The sequence below is a fragment of the Rhineura floridana genome, chromosome 19, assembly GCF_030035675.1.
Source record: "Rhineura floridana isolate rRhiFlo1 chromosome 19, rRhiFlo1.hap2, whole genome shotgun sequence".
Lineage (NCBI taxonomy): Eukaryota > Metazoa > Chordata > Lepidosauria > Squamata > Rhineuridae > Rhineura > Rhineura floridana.
In genome coordinates, this window is record NC_084498.1 from 24,143,049 (window position 1) to 24,170,454 (window position 27,406).

The 27,406-nt window shown below is 45.6% G+C and overlaps 1 protein-coding gene and 1 pseudogene across 1 annotated transcript in view; one reads left to right on the plus strand and one right to left on the minus strand.

Annotated features, from left to right (window-relative positions):
• The window catches only part of SRRM4 (serine/arginine repetitive matrix 4), an 86,240-nt gene extending 68,435 nt beyond the window's left edge, over nt 1-17,805 (plus strand). The window contains exons 4-8 of the mRNA XM_061603256.1: nt 89-251; nt 11,940-12,142; nt 14,982-15,092; nt 16,464-16,610; nt 17,523-17,805. Coding sequence (XP_061459240.1) covers nt 89-251; nt 11,940-12,142; nt 14,982-15,092; nt 16,464-16,610; nt 17,523-17,805 — 907 coding nt within the window. The remainder of the gene's footprint in view (nt 1-88; nt 252-11,939; nt 12,143-14,981; nt 15,093-16,463; nt 16,611-17,522) is intronic.
• Nucleotides 7,491-7,609, minus strand: LOC133373610 (5S ribosomal RNA; annotated as a pseudogene).
• Nucleotides 17,806-27,406: the final 9,601 nt, after the last annotated feature.

The window sequence follows — 27,406 nt, forward strand, 5'->3', positions numbered from 1 at the left end:
CCTACTGAGCTAGATGGGCCATTAGTTTGATTCAGTACAAACCAGCTTCCCATGGTCCTAACTTGTCATTGCATCAATCTCCTTGCAGGCTGAGAGCCAGATCAAGGGAGGAAGGCCGCAAAGGGAGATGGAAGCACTCCCGGCACTCGTTGAAGGGTGCTCAAAAGCCCCACAGAGCCGCAGAGCTGACCCCCACCCCTGTCCTTGGCTGCGCCCTCCAGGACAATGGCTTCCTCCCCTCCACGGAAGCTGTAAGTATTCCCCCATCCACCTCGCTGCTCAGTTTAGGGCCCCAAGAATCTGCTATGAAACGTTTATGACTCATTTACAGCCGCATTAGACCAAAGTCGGCTTAAAGCTCTGTTCGTCATTAACAGTGTGACTCTCTCTGATGTAGGGAGAACGTACATTTTTGGACACAGGGTGGGGAGGGGAAGAAAGGGTGGGGGTTGAGAGAGAGAAAGAGAGAGAGGTTGCTTCAGCTGTAGCCCATGAATAATAAAAAGAAGACATTTACCAAAGTGGTGGCCTCCGGCAATGATATTTTACAGGGCTGTGTCTCTTATGTACTTCTTCTGCTCAGTGGGTTGGCTCCCTCCTGGCTGGCGCCTGCACCCAGTCGCTCAGTCCTCCGAGGCATGCAAGATTAAACCTGTAAAAGACAACATTTACATCTAACCAGGTGGGAGTGGAGGCAGGGATGCTGATAGGTGAAGGGGATGCTTGTGGACTCTCATCTAACAGCCCCCTCCCACACAAATGGCACTGGGCACTCCCAACGAATGCTAGTAGATGCTATGTGAGTGTTGAAGGAGAAAATCCACAGCCGAGTCCTCAGGGTGTTCCTCCTCTTGCGCATGGAGATCCAGGCTTGGCTTGGGCCCAGAGGCTCAGTCAGCTCAAGGTGGGGCTTGTTTGCATTCGAGGCCAGCCCAGACCCGTGCCTCCTGCCAGCACGAATGCATGCTTTTTGACCACCTCTGGGCCAAACAGAGGAAGCCTCATGTTAGTTTCCCGTTAGATGAGGCTGGTGCCTGTTTTTTTTCCTTGGAAATCTTTTTTTTTTTTGGTAATGTTCCTGCTTAGGAACAGAGGTGAGAAACCTTTTCCAGCCCGAGGGCCGCATTCCCTTCTGGGCAACCTTCCAGGGGCCACATGCCAGTGGTGGGCGGGGCCAGAGTGAAAAGTGGGCCGATCAATGAATGTAAATACCTTTGCACAGCAGGCTAGTTCCTGCACACTCTCACATACCCCTCTCTCTAATCTCCATCCAGGCAAGCGAGAGGCATGTGGATGGGCCAAGGGCCAACTAGAGAGGACTGGGGGGACTGCATATGTACCCCAAGCCTGAGGCTCCCCTTTCCCCGCATCAGAGCACTCAAGTGAGTCTCTGGGAAACTGTCATAGCCTCAGACTCATTTTGGTTAGAGTGCATACTCTCCAAAAATGTCTTTATTTTGTTGGTGTTTATTTTTTCTCGTGCTTTGTGGACAAATATCATCTCCCAACGTCAGGGCCGGCCCATGACAGTTTGCTGCTAGAGGGAAAGGACATGATGGTGCCTTCCCATTCCATGTGCCCCAGCAGACCAGGCTTCAACAGTAGTGATGGCACGGTGTCCCTTATTGTGTTATTACATGTTACTTATTAAATATTTATTACAACCTTCCTCCAAAAAGGAGCCCAGGGCAGCAAACAACATAATGAACGCATCTTAAAAACAATTCAAAAACAAGTGCAGTCTGGGAAAGATCTCTGCTCAGAAAGCCTGTTGGAAGAGGAAGGTCTTCAAGTTGTTGTTGGTTTTACATGCTCTCAGGTTGATTCTGACTTTTGGTGACCCTATAAATCCTTTTGCTGTTGTTGTATTCATAGGGTTTTCATGGTAAGCGGTATTCAGAGGAGGTTTACCATTGCCTCCCTCTGAGGCTAGTCCTTCCCAGCTGATTAGGGCCTGCTCAGCTTGCCACAGCTGCACAAGCCAGCCCCTTCCTTGTCTGCAACTGCCAGCTGGGGGGCAACTGGGCTGCTTGGGACTATGCTGCTTGCCCACGGCTGCACAGGTAGCAGGGCACGTAACCCCTGAGCCACTCCCCGTGGGGGTGATCTTTAGCTGGCCCTTGACGCCCAGGAGACGCAAGCGGGGATTTGAACTCACAGACTCTGGACTCCCAGCCAGGCTCTCCTCCCCACTGTGCTATAGCAATAGGCACCAAAAGAACAACAGAGACGGTGCCTGGCTAATATTTAAGAGGGGTGAATTCCAAAGGTTAGATGCCACTACAATAATGGCCCAATTTCTTTATCACACTTGACAGCAGCAGGTTAGCTTAGGGGGCACACCAGCCTAACTCCTGCGTGTACTCTGAATGTACCCTGACATCATGTCTGTGGATATAGTTGAAGTCACCTTGCTTTAAGACTGAACTTTCAGTATTAAGTATGATTATTCTACTGCTCATTAAGTCTAATTGAGATGCCTCCTGGTGAGCTTGATGGCAAAGGCAGTAACTGCGTTAATTGTTTCAAATATTTTTAAGCTTGAGCTGCTGTGGGGGAAAGCTCACATCTAGGGGTCATACAAGGTGTGGATCAGGGGTAGTCAACGTGGTGCCCTTCAGATTGTTTGGACTCCAACTCCTGTCAGCCCCAGCTAGCATAGTCAGTGTTGTCCAATGGGAGTTGTTGTCCGCAATATCTGAAGGGCATCTCATTGGCTAACCCTGGACTAGGTAACCTGGCCCCTACTCAGAGGGTTGCCAACTTTTTTGCTAGCCCAGCTCCTGTGCAAATTACAGTAGCCTTGCTTACAGCAATTAAGCTTTTTACGTCACTTTACCCCCATGCCAAGAGGGAAAAAAGCTTGTCCTGTTGATGCTGCAGCTGATGGGACCTTTAATCCAGAACGTCAGGACGGCACCCGCTTGGCTAAGGCTGCTGTAGAGCACACCATCCATGTAACAATGACCGTGGCAATGGTACATTACAAAGCATTCCTCCCACAGCTCTACAGCGCTCTTCCTTTAAAGGCTAATCAACATCTGAACCTCTTCCAGGAGTTATATCAGACTTCTGCTTGAGAATGCATTTAGCAAAATGCTGAGAGAAAACTTATTTCTTAGGAAATCATTTCAGGGTTCAGTGGAGTAAGCAGCACATGTGAAGTGTTATCGGAGCTAGCGGTAGCACTCATTATGGTCTGGCATCTGCCAACATTTTAGGCTTACTGTGGATGACACGGAGGCCAGCACAGTTGCCTGGCGGCAGCTGAGGAGCCACCCACCATTTTGAATTTCCCACAATGCTCTGCAACAGCTGATGTAGCACTCCTCTAGGACATTATAGGAAATTAAAATCCAGCTTCCCAGATTCTAATTATTTAATTTATATTCTGCGCTTCCTCCCAATGGGAGCCCAGGGCAACAAACAATAAAACAGTAATAACATTCTAAAAACAAAACATCTTTAAAAACATCGTCAAAAGCAAGTCCAACACAGATGCAGACTGGGAGAAAGGTATCATTTAAAAGGGTTGGGGAAGGTCTTCAGTAGGTGCCGGAAAAACAACAGAGATGATGCCTGCCTAATATTTAAGGGTCAAAAACAAAACCACCACCTTGAACGTAGCCCAGTAAGTTATAGTTCACTTCTAGGTAACCCTGAGGCTAGACTAGCAGGCAGAGAAGTGCTTAAGCAATTAGCCAGCTCCGAGAGTCAACTGTTTGACCGTGTGGGTATGGATCTAGCATGTAAGATAAGAACATAAAGAAGAGGCTGCTGGGTCAGGCCAGCGGCCCGTCTAGTCCAGCATCCTGTTCTCACAGTGGCCAACCAGATGCCTCAATAGGAAGCCCTCTCCCCTCCTGCGAATTCCAGCAACTGGTATTCAGGAGCATCATGCTTCTGACAGCAGAGGCAAAATGTAGCCATTGTATCTAGTAGCCCCTTATTATGCATGAATTTGACACACCCTCTTTTAAAGCCATCCAAGTTGATGGCCGTCAGTACATCTTGATAAGAGGTGTGTGTGTGTGTGTGTGTGTGTGTGTGAGAGAGAGAGAGAGAGAGAGAGAGAGAGAGAGAGAAATGTGTGACTTTGTGCAGAAAAACTGTGGATTTATGCAGATCCCCACTTGTTATGCTGCCAGGCACCTGCTCGAAGGAAAGGAAATTTTAACTTTGAGCTTAAAACACAAGAAAGACACACACCCCCGAAAGAGAGGGGAGAGTTTTCAGTGTGCCGCAGGACTGCTGGTTCCATGTGGTTTAGAAAATTGATAGCAACTTTTCTCCACGGGACCATTTGAAGCACAGTCAATGGGCTTGTTCAGTTTAATTGGAAAACTCGCTGCAATTATACTTTTGTAACCTATTAGGGTGCGCAGCTTCTCCAGCTAAGCATTCAAGAGAAAGGAAAGCCTGAGGTGTGAAGTGGAAACCTTTGCTCTTTTCCTGTCTCAGTGTGAAAATGTTTGGACCCAGTCAGGGCTGAAAATCAGCCTGATCCTAAAAATATTCAGGCAGAAGTTTAGTCCTGCAGCGTTCAACGGGGCTTATGGAAAAAGTGAGCAGGATTAGTTTAGGTCCCGCTGGGGCCGTTTGCTATTTCAGCGACCCACCCCCTCGCAGTGAAACGGTCACGGCAATGTTTTCTTGACGGGGGGGCTGGGAGCGCTCCATCATTTCATCTAGATGGAAATCTAAGCAAAACTATATGAAACAAGGCATCCACCGTGAAATTAACAAGTTTTGGAATAAACGATGGGAGGTGTCTGCGAGGCAACTCTGGAGCGTTGGCTTGAGGTTTTTCCCGGGTCCTCATCAAATGAGTTAATAGTTTAATTTTGTTTATGCAGAGTTGGCCTCGGGTGTCCTCTGCTATGCACCCACGCCTCCCACTGCTGGCAGGCAATAGCTGTGCTGTGATCTGTGGCCAGGGGCTCTGAAAACCACCTGTTGTTTCAATGACCCACAATGCCCCACCATCCTCTTCTAATGTTCATTTTTCATAATGTCCTGGGGAAACATCCAGGGGTGTAGCCACCTGGGGTCTCGGAGGAGTCTTAGACCCCTTACTTTTGGGAGAGCAGGGTCCCTATATCACCAGCATCTTGTGAGCCAATCAGCATTAAAGTGGAGCATGTTAGCCACTGAGAAGAATCTTCTAACATGCTTCCCTTGTCCTTTCCTGCTGATTGGAGCCAATCAGAGTGAAAGGGGCTGAGTGAGCCACTGAGAAGACTCTTCTCAGTAGCCCACATGCTCCCCTTTCCTGCTGATTGTGACACCTGCTATTGTGGGGGAAGGAGCACGTGGAAAGGACTAAGGAGTGACAAGATGGTGACAGAGAGCAAGCATGCGAGTGAGGAGGCGTGGCTTTGAGGGGCCATGAAGGGACCCTGCACTTCTGAATTTGCTACCATGTTCCTGGGAGCATCGCTATGTCTGGGGCACTGTGGGTAATTAAAATGATGGAAAGGTCCCTGGCACATTGGGCCTCTGGCCACTGGCGGCTACCCAAGGAGCCAGGTGGTGACTCCAGTGGTGAGCCAGGAAAAGCTGTCACCTCACCAATATCTTAGGGGAGCCCCACTTGGAGACTAACCTGTAGGGGCGCTCCCTCAGCAACTGCAGTCTGCGCTCAGCCAGCCCCCATCTGCCTGCCTTCCACCTTACATCCAGCATTCCTGCTTCTCTGCCTCCGTGTTGACCCTTGTAGAACTTAGTGAGGAATATAGGAAAGCAGAAAGCCGCCTTCTGCTGAGTCAGAGCATTGGTCCATTGAGCTCAGTATCATCTACACTGACCAGCAGCGGCTCTCCGGGGTTTCAGGCAAGAGTCTCTTTCCCAGCCATACCTGGAGGTGTTTAAGAGTGAAGCCGGGGCCTTCTGCATGCGAGGCAGATGTTCTACCACTGCACTAGGGCCTTTCCTCCAAGGAGTAAAGTGGGGACAAACCAGGAGCTAGGCCACATTTACACTATGCGTTTATTCCACTGTTATTCCACGTTAAACAGTCATGGCTTGCCCCAAAGAACTGTGGGAAGTGTCGTTTGTGAAGGGTACTGAGCGTTGTTAGGACACCCCTGTTCTCCTCCCAGAGCTACCGTTGTCAGAGGGTTTAATACTCAATGCCTCTTCCCAGAGAACTCTGGGAATTGTAGCTCTGTGAGGGGAACAAGACATCTCCAAACAACTCTCGGCACCCTTCACAAACTACACTTCCCATGATTCTTTGGGGCAAGCCATGACTGTTGAAAATGGAATAGCAGTGGAATAAATGTACGGGGTGAATGTGGCCTTAGTTGGCTCCGCCTGTTCTTGGCTCTGGCTCCACTGACTGTTGGTGTGCCTGCTCTCTGCCCTATCTGCCCCCAAATGGCACCAGCCACCGCAGCATGCAGCTCAGCTGCAGTAATACTGCTTGACCTAACAACATCATTGCGAGAGCTGCTGAGACTATGGCCGGTTTAGCACGTCACGGTAAACCGTGGTTAAATGTTAACTCTATTCATGTTGACCATGGTTAATAAAGCATAGATCAAGCTGAGGTGTCTGGCAGATGTTCACTCAAACCTCCGTATATCACGTCACAGAACGGTAAGGTGAACAGGCAGCAGTCATATGGGGGCCCAGCAGAGCTTTGAAAAGCTACTTTTTTGAACTACAACTCCCATCAGCCCCAGCCAGCATGGCCACTGGATTGGGTGATGGGAGTTGTAGTTCAAAAAAGTAACTTTTCCAAGCTCTGTCCAGGCAAAGCTGCTGAGCTTCATCCCTGCACACAGAAGCACCACCTGCTTGCCCTGAACTAGGGGCCAGATGGTTGGCTTTCCACAGGGCGCAATTCTGTTGCACTCGCCCATGAGGCTCTCTGGGTGACCTTGGGCCACAGTCACTGTCTCTCAGCTAACCTAGAAGGGCTGTAGCTCAGTGACAGAGCACCTGCCTTCTTGCACAAGGCCACAGGTGCGATCCCCAGCAACATCTCCAGGTGCGGCTGGGAGAGACTCCTACCTGAAACCCTGGAGAGCTGCTGCCAGCCAGAGTAGACAATACTGGCTATGCAGTTCACTGATATGACACTTCCATTGCATGCAAGAAGGCCTGGCATCTCTAGGTAGGGCAGCGAAAGGCTCCTGTCTAGGAATCCTGGAGAGTCGCTGTCAGCAGTGGAGGCTGGCTCATTAGGGCACATGGGAGAGTGCCCCACCACCCTCAGTCTGTTCTTAGCTAGGCCCCCCTGCCTGCCTTCTTGCTTACAACCAGCCCAGGGGGTGGTCCTGGCTGTCAGCTTCCTCCTCTTTAATCTCAGCGTTACCGCTTGTAGAACTCAGAAGGGAGGAATTAGTAGTAGTAGTAATTGCTGTTGTTGTTAGATGCCTTCAAGTTGATTACGACTTATGGCGACCCTATGAATCTTTTGGATATATTCATAGGGTTTTCATGGTAAGAGGTCTTCAGAGGTGGTTCACCACTGCCTTCCTCTACGTCTATGGCAGCCGGTATTCCCAGGCAGTCTCCCATCCAAGTACTAACCAGGCCTGACCGTGCTTAGCTTCCAAGATCAGACAAGATTAGGCGTGTTCAAGGTAGTATGGCCATAGGCTGTAGTAGCACATTTATAACCCACGTTTCCTCCAAGGAGCACAAGGTGGAGGCATGCAGATATGGTTCTTCCCCTCCCCATTTCATCCTCACAACAGAGGTATATTAGGCTGAGAGACAGTGACTGGCCCAAGGTCACCCTGTGAGCTTCGTGGCTGAGTGGGGGTTTGAACCCTGGTCGCCCAGGTCCCAGTCTGACACTCTAAAACTAGAATTAGTTGGCTCCGCCTTCTCTAGGGTCTCCCTGCCTTCTGTCCCAATGGGCACCAGCCACCACTGGCTGCCAGTCAGTGTAGACAGTCCCAAGCTAGGTAAAGATCAGTGGTCTGATGTGGTATGAGGCAGCTTCCTGCATGAGATTTGGAGGATTTGCGCTACGTCTTGTGATCTGCATTGGGACAGTGTGCAGAGGTGTGTCTGGGCACCTCCATACCCCAGGAAAGTCTCCGCGTGGCTCTGATAATATTATGGGGAGCCCAGGAGCATCATTGGGAGAACAGTTTGCACTATGAAGCCAAGACCCTTTGGTCCTCACTGAAACGCCCAGCAGGAAATCATCTTTTTAATTTTGTTTTTAAAAGTCTCCATTCTCCTCGTAATAACGTCTTTTGTTTTGGCACATGTCATCATGAAAAGCCAAGGAAGGTGATGCTATGTAAACTCCAGATCCTCAACCTGCCTAAAGGAATTGGTTTGAAGGGGATTGTTTGAAGAGAGAGGGAAACGATGGCAAAGCTGTTTAAAAATCAGACCAAAAACAAACAAGCACACACATGAGTGGATTGCAGAGAGAGGGTTTATGGCTTTTTTTTTTTTAACTTCTCTTGTAATTTGAGACTCTAATGATGGACTGATTATGTCCACTCTTCCCTTTTTCTTACACCTTACCCTACTAAAGGAGGAAATCTTGATTGGTAAGTGGATAATAACCGCAAGATGCTAGGACGTTTATTACTAGAGGTCACTCGGAAGTATGAACTGTACCAGGGTGACTCACCGGAGGCCCTCTGGATATTGTAGGACTACAGCTCCCATCATCCCCATGGGACCATGCTGGTTGCTGGGAACTGGAGTCCTGCAACATCAGGAGGGCCACAGGTTCCCCATCCCTGAGCTATACCTTCTAGGAGGGGGAAAAGCACACCAAAAGATATATGTCTACCTTTTCTTTTCCTTTTTTAATATCCCAGAGGGAGTTTTTGCTTTTAGTTTTCTTAAAATATTTCCTTAATTTTCTTCTCTTCCCCCCCCCTTCGTTATTTTTTCCCCAAGGCATTATACAGTTTGTTTGCCAGATTTGCTTTATGTCATTCCTGAAAGAATTAATTTTAAATTGTTTGCGTGTGACAGACACCCCATCTCCTTGTCAAAGCTTTGTTTCTTTCTTTCTATCAAATGGAAATTAACCATCAAGGGCAAGATCCTAGCCAAAGTTAAGCCCTTCTGTAGCACTAGTCTTAAACATGGTTACTCAGGAGTAGGGATGGAAAGATCTGCCCGTTTCAAACATCTCACTTTGTCATTTTTTCCAATCTTGCATTCAGTTCCCCACGTTTCTGCAGCAATTTGAGAATTTTTGAAAGAAAAATCCTCATGAAAATTCTCCAGCGTCTCAGGGCAAATTTATCCTAGTGCACACATTTTTGACTCATGTACACATTTTTGCAAGCAATTGTTTTGTCATATGAGGCATTTCTGTATGTTATTTTCACCAATATATTCATTTTTATGCTCACTTTCCCCTATGATATGCATTGCTTGGCAAACCACATTGAAAAATTCAAATGAGGGTGAATTTTGAAGGACGGCTTGTGTTTCAGTTCTCATATTGCTTCAGAAAGTGCGAATTACATAGATTCGGCTTGAAATGTGAATGGAGTCGAATTTCTTGCCCATCCCTACCCAGGAGTAAGTCTCACTAACTTCAGTGGGACTTGCCGGACATGCAGCATACGATCAATCCTGTGCGTATTTATTTATTTATTTATTTTATTTAATTTATATACCGCCCTAAGCCCAAGGGCTCTCTGGGCGGTGTACATAAAATAAAGCAATCAGGAATATATAAATACAATAAAACAATAGAATCAAACCAACAAAGGTAAACAAAAATAATCAGACAGTAGCAAAATACAACAATACATATAATAATATGCATTAAAATGCCTGGGAATATAAAAAGGTTTTCACCTGGCGCCGAAAAGATAGCAGCGTCGGCGCCAGGTGCACCTCATGGGGGAGACCATTCCATAGTTCGGGAGCCACAACCGAAAAGGCCCTATTTCTAGTCACCACCCTCCGAGCTTCTCAATGGGATGGTACTCGGAGGAGGGCCTTAGATGTTGAGCGCAGTGTACGGGTAGTTTCATATTGGGAGAGGCGCTCCACCAGGTATTGCGGTCCCATGCCGTGTAAGGCTTTATAGGTCAAAACCAGCACTTTGAATTTAGCCCGGAAACAAATAGGAAGCAAGTGCAGACGAGCCAGAACGGGTGTAATATGAGCGGACCTTCTTGTCCGCGTCAACAATCTGGCCGCTGCATTCTGGACTAACTGTAGTTTCCGAACTGTCTTCAAGGGCAGCCCAACGTAGAGCGCATTGCAGTAGTCCAATCTAGAAGTTACCAGAGCATGAACGACTGAGGCGAGGTCGTCACTGTCCAGATAGGGACGTAGCTGGGCTACCAATCGGAGATGGTAGAAAGCATTCCTTGCCACTGAGGCTACCTGAGCCTCAAGAGACAAGGAAGAGTCGATAAGAACTCCCAAGCTACGAACCTGTTCTTTCAAGGGGAGTGTAACCCCGTCCAGAACAGGGTGAGCATCCACCATCTGGGCAGAGAAGGCATTCACTAACAGCGTCTCGGTCTTGTCTGGATTAAGCTTCAGTCTGTTAGCTCCCATCCAATCCATTATCGCGGCCAGGCAACGGTTTAGTACGTTAACAGCCTCACCTAAGGAAGATGAAAAGGCATATAACAACCAATTTTAATATTGTCTTCTCTCCCTCACATGTATAATCACTGTTCCCAAGTGTTTTTCCCTGCTATGTGAGGCACCCCTACAAGGAAGTTGAGGACTTTCTCCCAGAACAGGTACTGATCTATAGCAAGGACTGCTATAGCATACTTGATCCTGCATTCTAACATATAAAGGCAAGCCCTATTAAAATTATGAGATGCTCTTGGAGGCCACCGATTCATAGGGTTGCCGTAAGTCGTAACTGACTTGAAGGCACAGAGCAACAACTATTAATAATAGTTATTAAATTGACTATTTAATTGGAGTCGAGTCCCACTGCATTCAGTGGGATTTACTCCCATGTAATAATAGAAGCTTTTCCCCAACCTGGGGTCCTCCAGCTATGTTTGACTACACCTTCCATCAGCCTCAGCTAGGTGCTAGGGGTGCTGGGAGTTGTAGTCCAAAACAGCTGGAGGGTACCAGGTCGGGGAAAGGCTGATGCACAGGAGTGCTTCAGATTGCACCCTTAAGGTCTGTCGATTGAAGACCAGCTTTCACCAACCTGGTGCTTCGTATATGTTTTGGACTTTGACTCCCATCAGCCCCAGCCAAAATATTTGGGAACTGTAGTCCAAAATGCCTGGAAGGCACCGGGTTGGTGAAGGCTGATTAAGACTCTCCCGTTGCAGTCAATGCGATCTAGATGCGCTTAACTTTAGCTGGATTGTGCTCAGAGGATTTCGTTCTGTTTGATTTCTAAGGACATATGTCTTCCATTTTTAAAAAAGATACATTTATTCCTTTCCACTTTGTCCATTTTTGTTTGTTTTAAGAAAAGGCTCTCGTTTATAGTCTGCTTTGATTTACAGTTTTTTTTTATTTGATCTTTCATTCAACATGGATCGCATGCGTAGAACTCTTTGCATGATGCCTTAAAATCTTCCAATTTATATCCGGGTGGGTAAAAAAAAAAGAAAAGGACATTTCTTCTTTCTTTCAGGGAGATGTATTTTTTTTAGTTCTGACTTCTTTGTTTGTTCCTTTCTTCCTTTCTCTTTTCTTCCTTCCTTCCTTTCCTTTCCTTTGATTACAGACTGTGCATCGTGATGGTAAAAAAAACCCACCTGGTTTATTTGAAAAAAATGAATGAATAAATAAAATGAAACAAAAGTAACACGCTGGGGCAAAAAATAAAATCTATTTAAACACTGGCCAACAGCTTTCTTTGCTTGCAGATTTCAAAGTCTGGGTGTCCTGCTGACCTCTTCCAAAAAGCAGGGGGTCGGCCTGACAGGGTCACCAAACGAAACGGAAGGCCCCATGAGTACGACTCAGGAAACGATACTTCTTCCCCTCCCTCCACTCAGACAAGCGCATCCAGGTCAAAGGGTGGCCCGGAACCCCGCTGCAGAGTTCATGATGGCTTGGGCCACACCTTCTGCTCCGGGAAGACCAGCAGGGGCAGCAGCTCTGATTCAGGAAATTCCTTCACCAGCTGCTTCTCCAGGACGAAGGGAGCAACTTTAGAAGACCCAACCCCGTCTCCGCCGGTTCGAACCAAGGATCGAAGGTGAGCAACTTGCCTGATGAGCCTTGCCCCAGGAACGCAGGACGCTGCTGTCGCTAATGAGATCTGGCTCCTCCCTTAAGACCCAGGGTGCTGCTTTATACTGAGTCAGACATACCACTGGTCCATTCAGCTCAGTATTGTCTACACTGACCAGCAGGGGCTCCCAAGGATTTCAGGCAGGGGTTTCCCCCAGCCCTACCTGGAGATGCCATTGGGGTCTGAACCTGGGACCTTCTGCATGCAATGCAGAGGCTCTGAACTACTGAGCCATCACCCTTTCCTTAAGACATAGGAACATAGGACTCCTGCTGGGAGGAAGGGCGGGATATAAATAAATAAATAGGAAGCTGCCTTATACTGAATCAGATTTATTGGTCCATCTATTTCAGTTATGTCTATGTCTACAATGACTGGCAGCAATTCTCCAAGGTTTCACCCAGAGGTCTCTTCTAGCTAGGGATAAGAAGATCCTCCCTTTCATTTCTCATTTTTCCAATCTTCAATTCAGCCCTCAATATTTCTGCAGCAATTTGCCAATTTTGTTTTTAAAAAAATCCTCATGAAAATTCTCCAGCTTTTTAGTGCGAATTTCCCTTAATAAACGCATTTTGCAGGCAGTTTTGATTAATATCAAGGGATATTGCAGGGGATGTAGCAGGTTCCTATAAGCCCTAGGGATGGGCAAGAAATTCAATTCAGTTTGCATTTAAAACCAAATTTATCAAGTTAGCATTTTCCAAAATAATACGAGAACCGAAACACAGCCACCTTTCAAAATTTGCACTTATCTGAATTTTGCAATGCAGTTCTCCAACCAATCAGAGCTTATAAGAATGCATATATTAAGGGGAGAAATGTGTATAAAATGCATTTATTGGTGAAAATTACATGCAAAAATGCATTCTATGAGGATAACTTGCTTGTAAAAAATGTGTATGTTAGTCAAAACTGCATAAAAATGTATTTATTACAAAAAATTCACACTAAGATGCTGAACAATTTTCATGAGGATCTTTTTTTTAAAAAAAAGGTTTGCACGTTGCTGCAGAAATGTATAGAAGTGTAGCTGAGAGTAGAAGATCGAGAAACTGAAAATGACATATCATTCCATCCCTAATAAGGCTAGAATAATATTCTTGTCGCAGAATGGTAGAGTTTTATTTCCTGCACTAATGAGGCAGATAGCAATATAAAAGTTCCCAAGATTTTCTACAATCTGGATTTTGTAAAGGTGAATATATATATAGGTACTATATCCTTTTTCTTTGTATCTAGGTGCAGAAAACATTGTATTTTTTATATGTATACATTTTTGTGGACTCTCAGTATGCAGTCAAGATATTTTCAATTTCATGTTTTTGTTCCCCGCTGTTTCACTTGTTTTGTTATATCTTAAATAAAAAGAATTTTAGAAAGAAAGAAGGAGGGAAAGGGGGAAAAAGAAAAATATTCTTGGATGGGAAATATCTCTTTTCAGAGAAGGGTCATTGCAATCTTCTGGCCATCCAGAGAAGAAGAAAGGGAGTCTTGTCTCCACCCCTTTCTTTGGCTCTCCGCTTAGGCCAAGTGGACGGAATGAGTCCTCTTCTAGCAGATCATCTTCGGAGTCTTGCCTCTCGCATTTTTTACATCACAAAGCTGGATCCCGGTCCTCACACAGCAGATCCTGTTCATCAAGGACAAGGTGAGCTCTCTTTTGGGTTATCTATTGGTGGCACCTACTCTCTGGAACTCCACATAGATGGATGTTAGGGAGGGCCCTTCACTGTATTGTTTTCAACCCTTGCTAAAAATGTTTTCGTTTAGGAATCCTCCCCAATCATGTACTTCTAACATGCCATTTTACTGAACTATATATATATATTTTAAAAAACAGCAATATATATGTTAAATGGGATATAAGCTGAGCGCTTAATGTGCACAATAACCCACCATTGTGCACACTGATCAGGCCTCATGGAGAATGTGGACATTATTAACCTTCCATGAAGAGGGAATTATGCACATTTCCCGGTCAAAATGCATAATCTCTATCAGGCCTCAGGAAATGTGCATATATTTGTGTAAGGTTTTTTTTTATTTAACACAATTTTTATGTCACTTAATCATCAAAACCTCTAAGCACTTTACATAACATATACATCTAAAATTGCCAATAAAATCAGACATTCAAAAAACAAGTTTGCTTTTAAAAAATTCAAAAGAAAATCAGCAGTTTTAAAACGTACACTATAAAATAAAGTTACATCTTAGAATCATAAAGTCATAGAACAGTAGAGTTGGAAGGGGCTTATAAGGCCATCAAGTCCAACCCCCTGCTCAGTGCAGGAATCTTATAATACATGTCAGATATAGTCTGGGGAGGCTTGCTTTAAAGTGTTTTTAAACCACATAGAGCTTTGGGCTGATGAAGTAGGTTCCTTCAGGAGGAAGAGTGAGATATACATTCAATAAATAATTAAATCTTATACATTTTGTTAAATAAATAAAAGGTATAGGGATACCTGTTCCCAAAACCACATCACACTAACCGTGGGGGGGGGGGAAGCAGAAAATAAGATTCCCCCCCCCTCTAAATTCACACGCTATGGATGAGTTTACATGAACTTACATGAATTAGTACTTCGTGTGATTGGGGTTTTGGAAGAAATTGAGTTTTGGTTTTCATGTCTTCACGATTGATCTGTCAGCCGCCTGGGGTCTCTCAGGACATTAAGGCCGGCACGACGTCAATAAGGCCATTTCCTCATATGTACCATTTCATTTGGGTTCAAATCTTGTGCTGAGCCGCTGTCTCCTGTTCTTTCCCAGCAATCTTGTTTTTCTCCCCTATTTCCAGATCCTATTCCCGTTCCCCCAGCTACTCGTCCAAGTCATGCAAAAGAAGTCCCGGAAGCAGGAGCTCCAGGCAGCGGCGAAGCCCCAGCTATGCTCGCTATAGCCCTATCAGGTACAGCTCATGTGCGCTGGACCCAGTTCCCCCATCTGAGAGTCGGCTCGCTACTGATCCAGATGTCTTATTCTGTTTCCCCACCTGCGATTCACAGCAATTGGTATTCGGAAGCATGCCACCTCCAGCCGTGGAGGTAGAATGTAGCCATCCTAGCTAGCAGCCATTGGTAGCCTTTTCTGTTAATCTGTTTAATCCTCTTGGTGCCCATTTGCTGTCTCTTGAATTCCATAGTTTTAAGTTTGTGCTGTGTGAAGGACTTTCTTTTGTCTGTCCTGGATCTTCCAGCATTCAGATTCATTGGATATCCATGAGTTCTAGTTTTATGAGGGGGGAAAACCTTATCTCTATTCACTTTCTGCGCCACACACGTGATTTCATGTTCCCTCTTCCTCTAAACTAAAACGCCCTAAATACCAGATCTTGGAAAAGTTACTTTTTTGAACTACAACTCCCATCAGCTCCAGCCAGCATGGCCACTGGATTGGGCTGATAGGAGTTGTAGTTCAAAAAAGTAACTTTTCCAAGCTCTGCTAAATACTGTAACCTTTCCCCATAGGGGAGCTGCTCCAACCCCTTGATAATTTTGGTTGCCCTTTTATGAACCCTTTCGAACTCGACAATATCCTTTTTTTGAGGTGACGCAACCAGAACCGTACAGGGACTCCTGAGTGCAGTTGCACCATAGATTTTATATTGGCATCATGGTAGAATCATAGAATCATAGCATAGTAGAGTTGGAAGGGGCCTAGAAGGCTATCGAGCCCAACCCACCTGTTCAGTGCAGGAATCCAAGTTAGAGCATCCCCAAAGGTGCCTGTCCAGCTGCCTCTTGAAGGCCTCCAGTGATGGAGAGCCCACCGCCTCCCTAGGTAATTGGTTCCATTGTCGTATGGCTCTAACAGTTAGGAAGTTTTTCCTGATGTTCAGCCAAAATCTGACTTCCTGTAACTTGAGTCCATTATTCTGTGGGACAATCAAAAAGAGATCCTGGCCTTACTCTGTGTGACAACCTTTCAAGTACTTGAAGAGTGCTAGCGTATCTCCCCTCTTCTCAAGGCTAAACATGCCCAGTTCTTTCAGTCTCTCCTCATGGGGCTTTGTTTCCAGTCCCCTGATCATCTTTGTTGCCTTCCTCTGAACCTGTTCCAGTTTGCCTGCATCCTTCTTAAAGTGCAGTGTCCAGAGCTGAATGAACTGGTACTGGCAATTTTATTTCCAATTCTTTTTCCTCACAATCCCTGGCAGCAGACTCCTGTCATTGGTGGCCTCTCCAACATCCACCTGCTGAAGGTCAAACATATGAAGCCATGTGCTTGTCTGAACTGAGTTGACCTCTGTTGATTGTCTATGGGATTATCTTTTTCTTAGGGATCGTGATCGAGATCACAAGTATGGCTCCAGTGAGAAAGACTCTCACAGGCACTGTGACCGGAGACGTCGCAAACACTCATATTCACCCATGAGGAAGCGGAGGAGAGATTCTCCCAGCCATCTGGAAGCACGACGCATAACAAGGTGAGATCACCCTAGCCTTGTCTCCCAGAAGTGAAAAAAAGAAAAGTGGCCCTCTCAGCTGCTTTCAGGAAAAGTTCGTGTAGAGATCAAGCCACCGCCACCCTTCCAAATGAGGGGTGGATGACAGGGCTAGAGATGTCAGAGAATTCTGAGAAAAACAGAAACGAGACCGGAAAATGCCAAAATTTGCTTGTTCACAATCAGTCCAGCAAATGTGATCGGTATTCTCTGTTGCTGTCTCTTTCAGCCTGCAGATGATACATAATTAATTATGCTCTTCCCCTGCCATTTACATTGTGTTTCCCTTGCATTCAAATGAATGGGCAGGAAAAACAAAGAACAAACTTGAATGAATACTGGCCTGTTGTTGTTGTATGTCTTCAAGTCAATTATGACTTATGGCAACCCTATCAATCAGCAACCTCCAGCAGCATCTGTCATGAACCACCCTGCTCAGATCTTGTAAGTTCAGGTCTGTGGCTTCCTTTATGGAATCAATCCATCTCTGGTTTGGTCTTCCTCTTTTTCTACTCCCTTCTGTTTTTCCCAGTATTATTGTGTTTTCTAGTGAATCATATCTTCTCATGATGAGTCCAAAGTATGATAACCTCAGTTTCATCATTTTAGCTTCTAGTGATAGTTCTGTTTTAATTTGTTCTAACACCCAATTATTTGTCTTTTTCGCAATCCATGGTATGGTCAAAGCTCTCTTCCAACACCATCAATAGTTTATTTCAAAATATTGATATTAATGTTGATATTTTGGGGGAGGGGAAAAAAACAGACCGGTAAACATCATGGATAGTGGACAAAGAATGAACTCAAATTGATACTGCCTGTTAGGTCAACGGAACACTTTCGAAACAGCACCAGCCAACATCCCATCCCCTTCTCCTCTTTTTGTCTCCACAGTGCCCGAAAGCGTCCTATCCCATACTACCGACCCAGCCCGTCTTCCTCATCCCGCAGCAGCGTAAGCAGCTATTCCAGTTCGCACAGCGCCTTCAGCCACTCTCCCAGCCGTAGCTACACCTACTCCAGCAAAAGGACCAGCCGCAGCAGAAGCTGGAGCAGCGGTGGTGGCAGCAGCCGGAGCCGGAGCCGGAGCGGCAGCAGCTCAGGGGCAAGGAGCAGCCGGCGAAGCAGCAGCAGGCGCTCCGAGTCAGCAGGCAGCTATGACAGCTTGCGGCATTAGCAGTCCATGGCCAGGAGGGGGCACCCTTCTGCTCCACATCGATGGCATCAATGGAATGCCTGTCTCAGTGGGCAAATCCATTGCTTACCAGAGGCAAACAACATCACTTGCAGCAATCCTAGATGGTGGGGAAGGTCCCGGAGGGACGCCACGTATTTTCCTCCCCCACCCATGGAAAGTCAGCCATGCAACTGATCCCATTAGAGTAGACCAACGATACCCCAAATGGAACGCCTTGCACATTTATTCTGCAAGAATGGAATACGCTTGACCCAGTACCAACCAGTTCTTGAAACGAGAGAGAGCTGGGCATCTCTTCTTGCCCGTGTCACAACAACAATTGGAAAATGGTAGAGTTAAAATCTACCTTAACATAAACACAGTGTTCCAAAAAAGGGGTCAAGGTACAAATATAAAATGCGATGTTTATAAAATAGTATCAAAGAAACTTTTTTTAGTATGTATATAAAAACAGACAATGTAAAATGCTTATAGAAGTTTTCATATAATAGTAGTCCTTTGCCCTGTACAGTGTATATCCATCTTCAAGGCCACTGAAGAAGACGTTTTGTCAAAACGTGTTTGGCCAAAGCACACATTTTGAATTTCTTGGGTACTGAGTCTTGTTTATTGGCCGTTGCTTATCAGTTATTTTTCATGTTCAGATTGGTATTGTTTTGATTATCTCTTTCTTTATCATGTATGGATACTGAGTTGTTTACAAAAATTCTTTTCTGGCCATCTTTGTACTATTATATGAAAACTTCTATAAGCATTTTACATTGTCTGTTTTTATATACATATTAAAAAACTTTCTTTGATATTATTTTATAAACATTGCATTTTATGTTTGTACCTTGACCCCTTTTTAGGATCACAACAGCAATTGGGCCATTCCATTGAAGAGGTGCTACTCATGAGTCCCCCCCCCTCGGCCAGTGTTCCACTACTTGCGTTGCTAGTTCCTGTTACTCCCCAATAAAGTAGACTTTGCTATGTCATCTGCTATAAATCCCTGGTTGGTTCCGTTCGGCTGCGGCCATGTCCTCCTTCCTGTTGTTGAGCCAACCCCCACCCCCCAGCCAGAGTGACTTCCGTGCCTTCATCTTCCCTGGTTGACCCACACAGTTACAGAAATGTTGCTTTGTGGCAAAGCCACAGAGAGGGACAGTTGTGTGATGATAAGTCGGCTAGTGGCTTTCTTAGGATGTCAAACTGGAACATCAATTTTCTTCCTAAGTCAACAGCACCTCCTGTTCCTTCTCTGAGTGCATTAAGACCGTGGTGGGGAATCTGTGATCTTCCAGATGCTGGTGGACTCCAACTCCCATCAGCCCTCAGCCAGCATGGGCAACAGTCAGGGATCCTGGCAGACTTCCCAGAAGCATCCAGTTGGCCTCCATGAGAACAGGATCCCTGAGTAGATGGGCCTTTGGCCTCCTCCAGCTATACGGCTCTTCTTGGGCCCTTATGATGATGAACGAGTTGACATCCAGCAACATCTGGAGGTCCACAGGTCCCCCACCCAGTGGTGGTTGGTGCCCATTGGGACAGTAGGCAGAGCCAGAGCCAATGACAGACAGAACCAGAACCAATGGCAGTCAGAGCCAGCTAATTCTAGTTTTGCCTCCATCCTCCTGTCTGCTGGGAACTACAGAGGGCAACACTGAGACTAAGGCAGAGGCAGCTGACAGCCAAGGCCACCCTCTGGAAGGTTGTAAGTACGAAGGCAGGGATCCCATCCAGCTGAAGGAGGAAAGGAGTCATGTGTCTTAATGGCCCTTCAGCCCTCAGCAATCTTCTTCTTAAAAAAAACAGATTTACTCCTGTAAAAACCATTCTGTTCTCACTTGTTTTTGTCCATTCAACGGCAAGAAACCTGTTGCGATCTTCGGAGGCCAGCCATCCTTGGCCAACAGGTTCAGCCTGCCACCAGCTTGGATACGCCACATGGTAGCCCAGGCTTCGGATCGGCACCTCTTTTTTCACCTGCAAGCCATGAGCCCTGTAAACTTTGGACGAAGAGGAAGGGGGCTTCGTAAAACCTGTAAAAAAGCTCAACTTTATTTATTGGAGGGGTGGGGATCTCTGAACAATCCCCTGCATTGTATTTCCCTCCCCGCTTTACTGTGAGACCACATCAAGAGCAGAGAAATGTGGGGTTTTGCGTATGGGTCCACTTAGAGGATCTGTCCACAGCCGTATGACTCCCTGGCAACTGAAGGTTCTTTGTCTCCTCTGTCGGACTGTGCACTGTTCTCTTTCTTTGGTTATTTATTAATTGCTGTAACTATTTATTACCTTTGGAGTTCTGTGTTGAGTCGCATGTCAATCAGTCGCTGTCACTATCAATATTTAATTTATTGCCATTTTTGACTGCTAAGTTTATTATTATTTTATTTTATTATTATTGATTGCTTTGTTTCATTTAATGCAGGGACGGCCAGTCTTGTTGTTTTCTTTTGTTGTCTCTGGCTCTTTTCCCAAAACCCCATCCCAGGTTGAAGGCTGCTCGACTCACACAGCAGATGGTCCTGGCGAAGCAAAGTGTCCAACTTGGGTAGCGCTCCTCCCAGAACAAAATGAAAGGATGCCCTCCCCCTCCCAGAAGCCTCTGTGATCATGCAAAGACTTCTGGGATATCTCGTTCCTGTGGGAGGGATAGCCGCTTGGTCAGAAGCAGTGTCTTCAACAGGGTTTAGGGACAGCTAGACCATTAGCTTAGGACCGACCCTACCATAAGGCAAAATGAGGCAGAGGCCCCTGGTGGCGGATGCTGTGGTGGTGGTGAGATGCTGGAGGTCAGAGCTGTGTATGCCACAGAGTCTGCCCTTCACTCTCTAAGCTAGTCTGCTGCCATTAGGTGCAGTTGGGGGTGAGGGAGAAATTAGATCCAGTCTGCATTGAAAGACGAATCTATCAAATTTGCTCTTTCCAAAACAACATGAGAACCAAAACAAAGTCAGCCTTTGCAATTCACCCTCATCCAAATGTTGCAATGCGGTTCTCCAACCAAGCAATGTTTGCAAACATGCAAATGTTAGGGGGAAATCTGCATAACCATGAATATATTGGTGAAAACAGCATACAAAACTGCATTATATCAGGAGAAATGGCTTGCAAAAAATGTCAAAACTGCAAGAGAAAAAGTGTTTTATTAGGAGATTTTCACACTCAAATGATGAAGACCTTTATGAGGGTTTTTTTTAAGGAGTCACAAATTGCAGAAACCTGGAGAAATTTAAGATTGGAAATATGAGAGAACCAAATTTAACAGATCCTTCCATCCCTTGTTAGAGTGGAGGATCCGATCCCGTTGGCAGTATGGAAGTTAGATTCAACCGCCGGCCTAGTTGGTATCTGTACGTGTCCTTGATGGGTGCCATTTTGTCCTTCTTAAGGGTGGGGTAAAATTGAATTCCGTTTGCATTTAAAGGTGAACCTGTCTAATCCGCACTTTCTGAAACAATCTGCGGATGGAAACACAAGCATCCTTTAAAATTCACACTTATCTGAATTTTGCGATCCAGTTTGCCAACGAAACAAGGTTTACAAAAATGCGTACTGTGCTAATGTGTTCATATATCAATGAAAACAACATACAAAACTGTCTGGTCCAGGAGAGCCCTTCTTTATGTACTGACGTAAGAGAAAATATTCCCTTTGGGATCCTTTCTAGGTACTGCAAATAACAGCCATTCGACAGGGAGGAAAGTAGCAGCAGTTTATTAGTTCAGAACTAAGGCCCCAGTCGCAAAACAGACTGAAGCCCCGAAAAAAGGGTACAAGTTACTTTTATACATTTGCATGGCAGTTTCTGCATCATAGACAAGTTACATGGTATCCATGGAAACAGTTCTTTGCATAGATAAGAACTTAGCACTTTGCATAACCACAGAGGCACACTGTCTAGGACAATGCAGACTAAAACAGACTGGAACAAACTTTGTGGTTAATAACAGGACACTATATAAAATAAGCTGAAAGAACAGGATGTGGTGCTCTGTTTCTCCTGAAGTCACTGGGCAGATTTCAATGTGTATGTCTCTTGCTCGTCTCGAGCCTACGTCTATCAATCACATGGTCTCAGAAATAAGGGGTAACTTTGGCTCTTATCACAGTAGCCAGCATCCCCTGATTTAATGTATCCTGGCCTAGCGCAAAGGAGGTAGGGTTGGGCCATTGTTTACTTATGTATTAAATTTATTAGTTGCTTTTCTTCATAAAAAGGAACCCAAAGTGGCATACAATAAAAAGATTAAAACTAACACAGCTAAAAAGTTTAAAGACACAGTACATGGATAAGACAGTGGGACAACCCACTCCCTTAAAAGAGGCTACCATGTCAAAAGCCCTCCAAAAGGTAAGAGTCGAATGTCTGGGAGAAGAGGAATGTTTTTGCTTGGTGCCCAAAGACAGATGATGATGGTGCCAGGGCCTACCTCTCTGGGGAGAGCGTTCCATAAGTGGGGGGCCACCTCTGATAAGGCCCGTTTTCATGTCGCCACCTTTCCGTACCTCCCTCAGAGGGGGCAAACGAAGACGGGTCTCAGATGTTGACAAAGGGTCTGGGTTAGTTCCCTCACAGAACTACACTGCCCAGAATTCCCTGGGAAGAGAGACTGATTGTTAAACCCCTCTGGGAATTGTAGCTCTGTGAGAAGAATAGGGGTCTCCTAAGAACTTTCAGCACCCTTCGCGAACTACAGTTCCCAGGATCCTTTCAGGGAAGCCACGACTGTTTACAGTTATATGATACTGCTTTAAGTGTATAAAGCAGGTGTGGCCTCTGTCTCTGCTATAATTATTAAATGTTTATCTGCTCTTATTTTATTTATACCAATTCATTTCTGGCTCCAGTCAATGAGTATTATTATTATTATTATTATTATTATTATTATTATTTTGTCATGCACTGTATATATGATGAGAGACAGATAGTGCTTTATTTATTTATGTATGTATTTATTTATTTATTTATTTGTCTATTTATTTGGATGGTGTTTTTTTTAAAAGAGAACGATTCTGCCACCGGATTTTGGGGGCTCCTCTACAGCAAAGAAAAACTGCGACCAAAAGTCTCAGAAAAGGCCCCAGAAATAAATGTTTTATTCCACAGGAAACAGTCAATTAAGATGGGTCTCCCTTCCCCCCCCAAAAAAAATGTATTGGACCCTTTTTAATACCGTCTACCTATTATGGCTAAAGATTCTAGAGAAGAAGACTCTGTAGATAGTTTGCAACGGAGAAAAAGAAGCTCAACCGAACTCAGCACAGCGGGAGCGACCCTTTTGAATACAGAGAGGCAACATTTCCTGAGTTGCTTCTTCTTGAGTGACACAGGCAAGCAAAGCTCAGGTTTGCCTTCCGGAAAATTCCAGAACTATCCTGACAAGAACCGCAACTGAACATGATGATTTGGTCCTGCAAGATAGACATTTATACATACAAGCATTGCCGGCCCAAGAACTTTTGATGCCGGGAGCAAAGGACAAGATGGCACCCCTTTCAGATACAAAAGCGGATGGGATTGGCAGTGGAATTTCATTCTGGCAGCATCCTCTGGAGGGCAGCGGGCTTGCCTAGGAGGCATGGGTAGGTTGTCTTCCATCACCTTGCCACCATTGCCTGTCCTCCAAAATCTGCCTTCTGAGGCAGCCGCCTCACTCTGCCTAAGGAGAGGGCCGGTCCTGACATTAATTCAAAGGCTTTAGAACAAAATCAGGATTGAAAAGGGGCTGTGCACACACGACAAATAGCCTCTCTCTTGTGTTCACATTCCGACCACTCCGAAACGTTGCTTCATGGAATTTCAGATTTGAAAAACTATCTTTGATCTGACTGTATTCTTTAGTCTTCCTGAAGAATTTTCACACACGCATAAATGTACAAATAATAATTAAAAATCCTGCTGTGTTTCATTCTCAGGGCTTGTTGTTGTTTATTGCATTCCAAACCCCCTTCTGACGTAGATTCATCCCCCAAAAGGGAGCCGCTAGACTTTCACTATTTTTGTGGGAGGGATTCAAGCGTATCCCACAATTTTAAGTTTGTGCAATGAAAGGGGATTAAAGCACTCCGTCACCTTTGTGCAAGAAATTGACTTTTTAAAAAACCCAAGCCTTTTTGCGATTAGGAAAGTGATGGGCTGAACAATTGATTGTTGGCTAGGTTTGGGGGCGGGGTTGCGCCACCAGGTCTACTAAAATGTAGAATGAACAACTGATTAACAGGACGATTTTTGGACAAGCCAATCAGGATAAATGCAGGATGAAGACCCGTTGTGGTATAAGCGTCCCACAAACAAACCGGAATGTATGCTCAGTAAAAACTGGACACAGTCTCTAACCTCCTACTGGGAGGAAGGGCGGGATATAAATTGGATGGATGGATGGATGGATGGATGGATGGATGGATGGATGGATGGATGGATGGATGGATGGATGGATGGATGGATGGATGGATGGATGGATGGATGGATGGATACAGTCTCTAACCTACTGGGAGGAAGGGTGGGATATAAATCTGATGGACAGACGGACAGACAGACAGACAGACAGATAGATAAACAAACATAAGGTTTGTGTAAGCAGATCAGATTGAATGCTCAATAAACCGGTTGCCCAGATACAATTCTTAGCGGGTTTGCCTCAAAACAGTTGGATGATCACAGTTTGGGGTTATGGCCAGGAGACAGTTGAGGAGGCCAGCACAACTGTTTAAACTTCCTTAATGATAAGGGGCCAAGTGAGTACATCTTTTGATGGGGAAATTAGGGTAGGGCCATAGGTCGATAGGGGAGGGAACTGACATACAGCCTGCAAGTATTAGTTTACGGTGCCAGGCCTATCTCTCTGAAAACATCTCTTAATATCGCAGTTGGGGTATGTTCAAACAAAAGAGTTCTGTTGTGGTGCCTTTAAGAAGCCAGGCACATATGCCTTTGGGGAAGGGCCGCCGCTCAGTGGCAAAGCATCTCCTTTGCACGCAGAAGTTCCCAGGTTCAATCCGTGGCATCTCTAGATATAGCTGGGAAGGACCCCTCCCTGAAACCAGTCAGTTCAGCTAATACTGAGCTGGATGGAGTGATGCTCTGACTTGACAGTTCTCAATGTTCCTAAATTACAGGCAAATGGCCTTGATTGACTGGGAAGCAGTTGGAGACACCTCAGGAAGATGAGATCTAGGGCTGGGCGACATAGCTTCCCATCACCACAAGCCAGGAAGCACAGCACCCAAAAAGAGGACCAAAGAGGGTGTGGATTTGCATGGCCTTTGCATATGTTAATGTATATACATAGATGCACATTTAGAAACAATGGTTATCACTTCACTAGAAATGCAATGCCCCTCATTATAGTGGGGAAGGCTACGATCACAGGTGTAGTCATTTCGGGTCCCAGGGGGTCTTAGACCTCTTAGATTTTGGGGAGCAGGGTCCCAGCAGGGTCTCTATGTCTCCAGCATCCTATGAATCAATCAGCATTAAAAGGGAGTGTGTTAGCCACAGAGAAGAGTCTTCTAACATGCTTCCTTGTCCTTTCCTGCTGTTTGGAGCTAATCAGAGTGAAAGAAGGTGAATCGGTCACTGAGAAGACTCTTTTCAGTAGCTAACACTCTCCCCTTTCATGCATATGTTGTTGTGAGAAAAGGCATTAACAAAGACCTCATTCTCAACCCATTACCAAGAAAAAGGGGGGTAGCTGTGACTATCATGAAGGGACCCTGCACTTCTGAATCTGCTACTACATTACTGGCTACAATCATGCACCTGCTCAGTCTGCGAAATCCCACACCAGTACAGAATCGCAGCCCAAGTTCCACCAAGTTCAATGGCCCTTGCATCTTTATTCATAAGAACAACTGAACAAAAGATGAGCCCTGTTGGATCAGGCCAACGGCCCATCTAGTGCAGCACTCTGTTTTCAGAGTGGCCAGAGAGATGCACATGGGGATCCATGCACAGGATCTGAGCACAACAGCACTCTGCGATTCCCATCAACCGGGATTCAGAAGCATCCTGGCGTCAGTAGAGAGAGAACAGAGCCATCGTGGCTAGTGGCCCTTGATAGCTTTATCCCCCATGACTTTGTCTAATCCTCCTTTCAAGCAGTCCATGTATGTTTACTCAGAATGGTATCTGATGCCTTCATTCCTTTAATGCAAGGATTTACACTTGAGAAACTGAACTCCCTATCTCCCCACACGCCTACCCTGTTCCCTCTCTAAATCTGCTCTGGAGGGTTGGGGAGGACCACAGAAGAGATTTAGGGGGGATGTGGGGAGAGGAGGGGGGAAATCTCTGCTGTGCAAGCATAAATTATCACTACTTCGGCACAGTCATTAACCAAAAGGGAGACAATCGTCAAGAAATCAGAAGAAGGCTAGGACTGGGGAGGGCAGGTGTGAGAGAACTAGAGAAGGTCCTCAAATGCAAAGATGTAACACTGAACACTAAAGTCAGGATCATTCAGACCATGGTAGTCCCAATCTCTATGTACAGATGTGAAAGTTGGACAGTGAAAAAAGCAGATAAGAGAAAAATCAACTCTGGTGTTGGAGGAGAGCTTTGCAGATACCATGGACTGTGAAAAAGACAAATAATTGGGTGTTAGAACAAATTAAACCAGAACTGTCACTAGAAGCTAAAATGATGAAACTGAGGTTATCATACTATGGACACATCATGAGAAGAAATGATTTTCTAGAAAAGACATAATGCTGGGGAAAACAGAAGGGAGTAGAAAAAGAGGAAGGCCAAACCAGAGATGGATTGATTCCATAAAGGAAGCCACAGGCCTGAACTTACAAGATCTGAACAGGGTGGTTTATAACAGATGCTATTGGAGTTCACTGATTCATAGGGTTACCATAAGTCATAACTGACTTGAAGGCACATAACAACAACAACAACAATGGAACGAGGGGGCTCAGTGCTGCTTCAGATACAAGCCTTAGAGTTTTACATTCCACTCTGTCCAGCTCAGTTACTCCCAGGTAAGTATGCATTGGATTGTACCCTACAGGGGAAGAAGCTCAATTCCACTGAGTGCAGCTGCTCTGTATTATCTCCCAATTCAGGCTGAAATCTTAAATTCAGCTTATTAAGAGACTCTGCCCCCAAGAAGAAATCTCCACTTTATTAAACACAGATCTGCTCCGTGCCAGGGATAAGTCCTTCTCGGCTCCAATTCAGGGAACTGGCTAAGCTTGCCCTGCCAGTTTAAAAGGTCACCTAAGCCTGGCAAGGATCCACTACAAAGAAAGCTCCCCTATCCTGTGTCTGGGCTGAGCCTCTTCCCTCCCTCTCTTCCCTATTCTGAAATGGTAGAGCCCAATAAGATAAACAGCTGGGGGCTGGCTGAGAGCAGACTGAGTTTGATGGTGCAATGCCCCACCTGCCCTAAGTCGAGAACAGCCTCCACTGCTTTTAAGGATGAGATGGTTTCTTCTTGTGGTTGCTTTTTTCCCATAGGAGGGGGAAAAAATCTTTGCTGCCTGGCAGCATTCTGGTTGTAATTTTGGATAGACACCCCCTGGGAATTATGCTAGTCCTATATCCTTCACTGTAAAATGCTTGGGTTTGGAGCTGGCAACACTC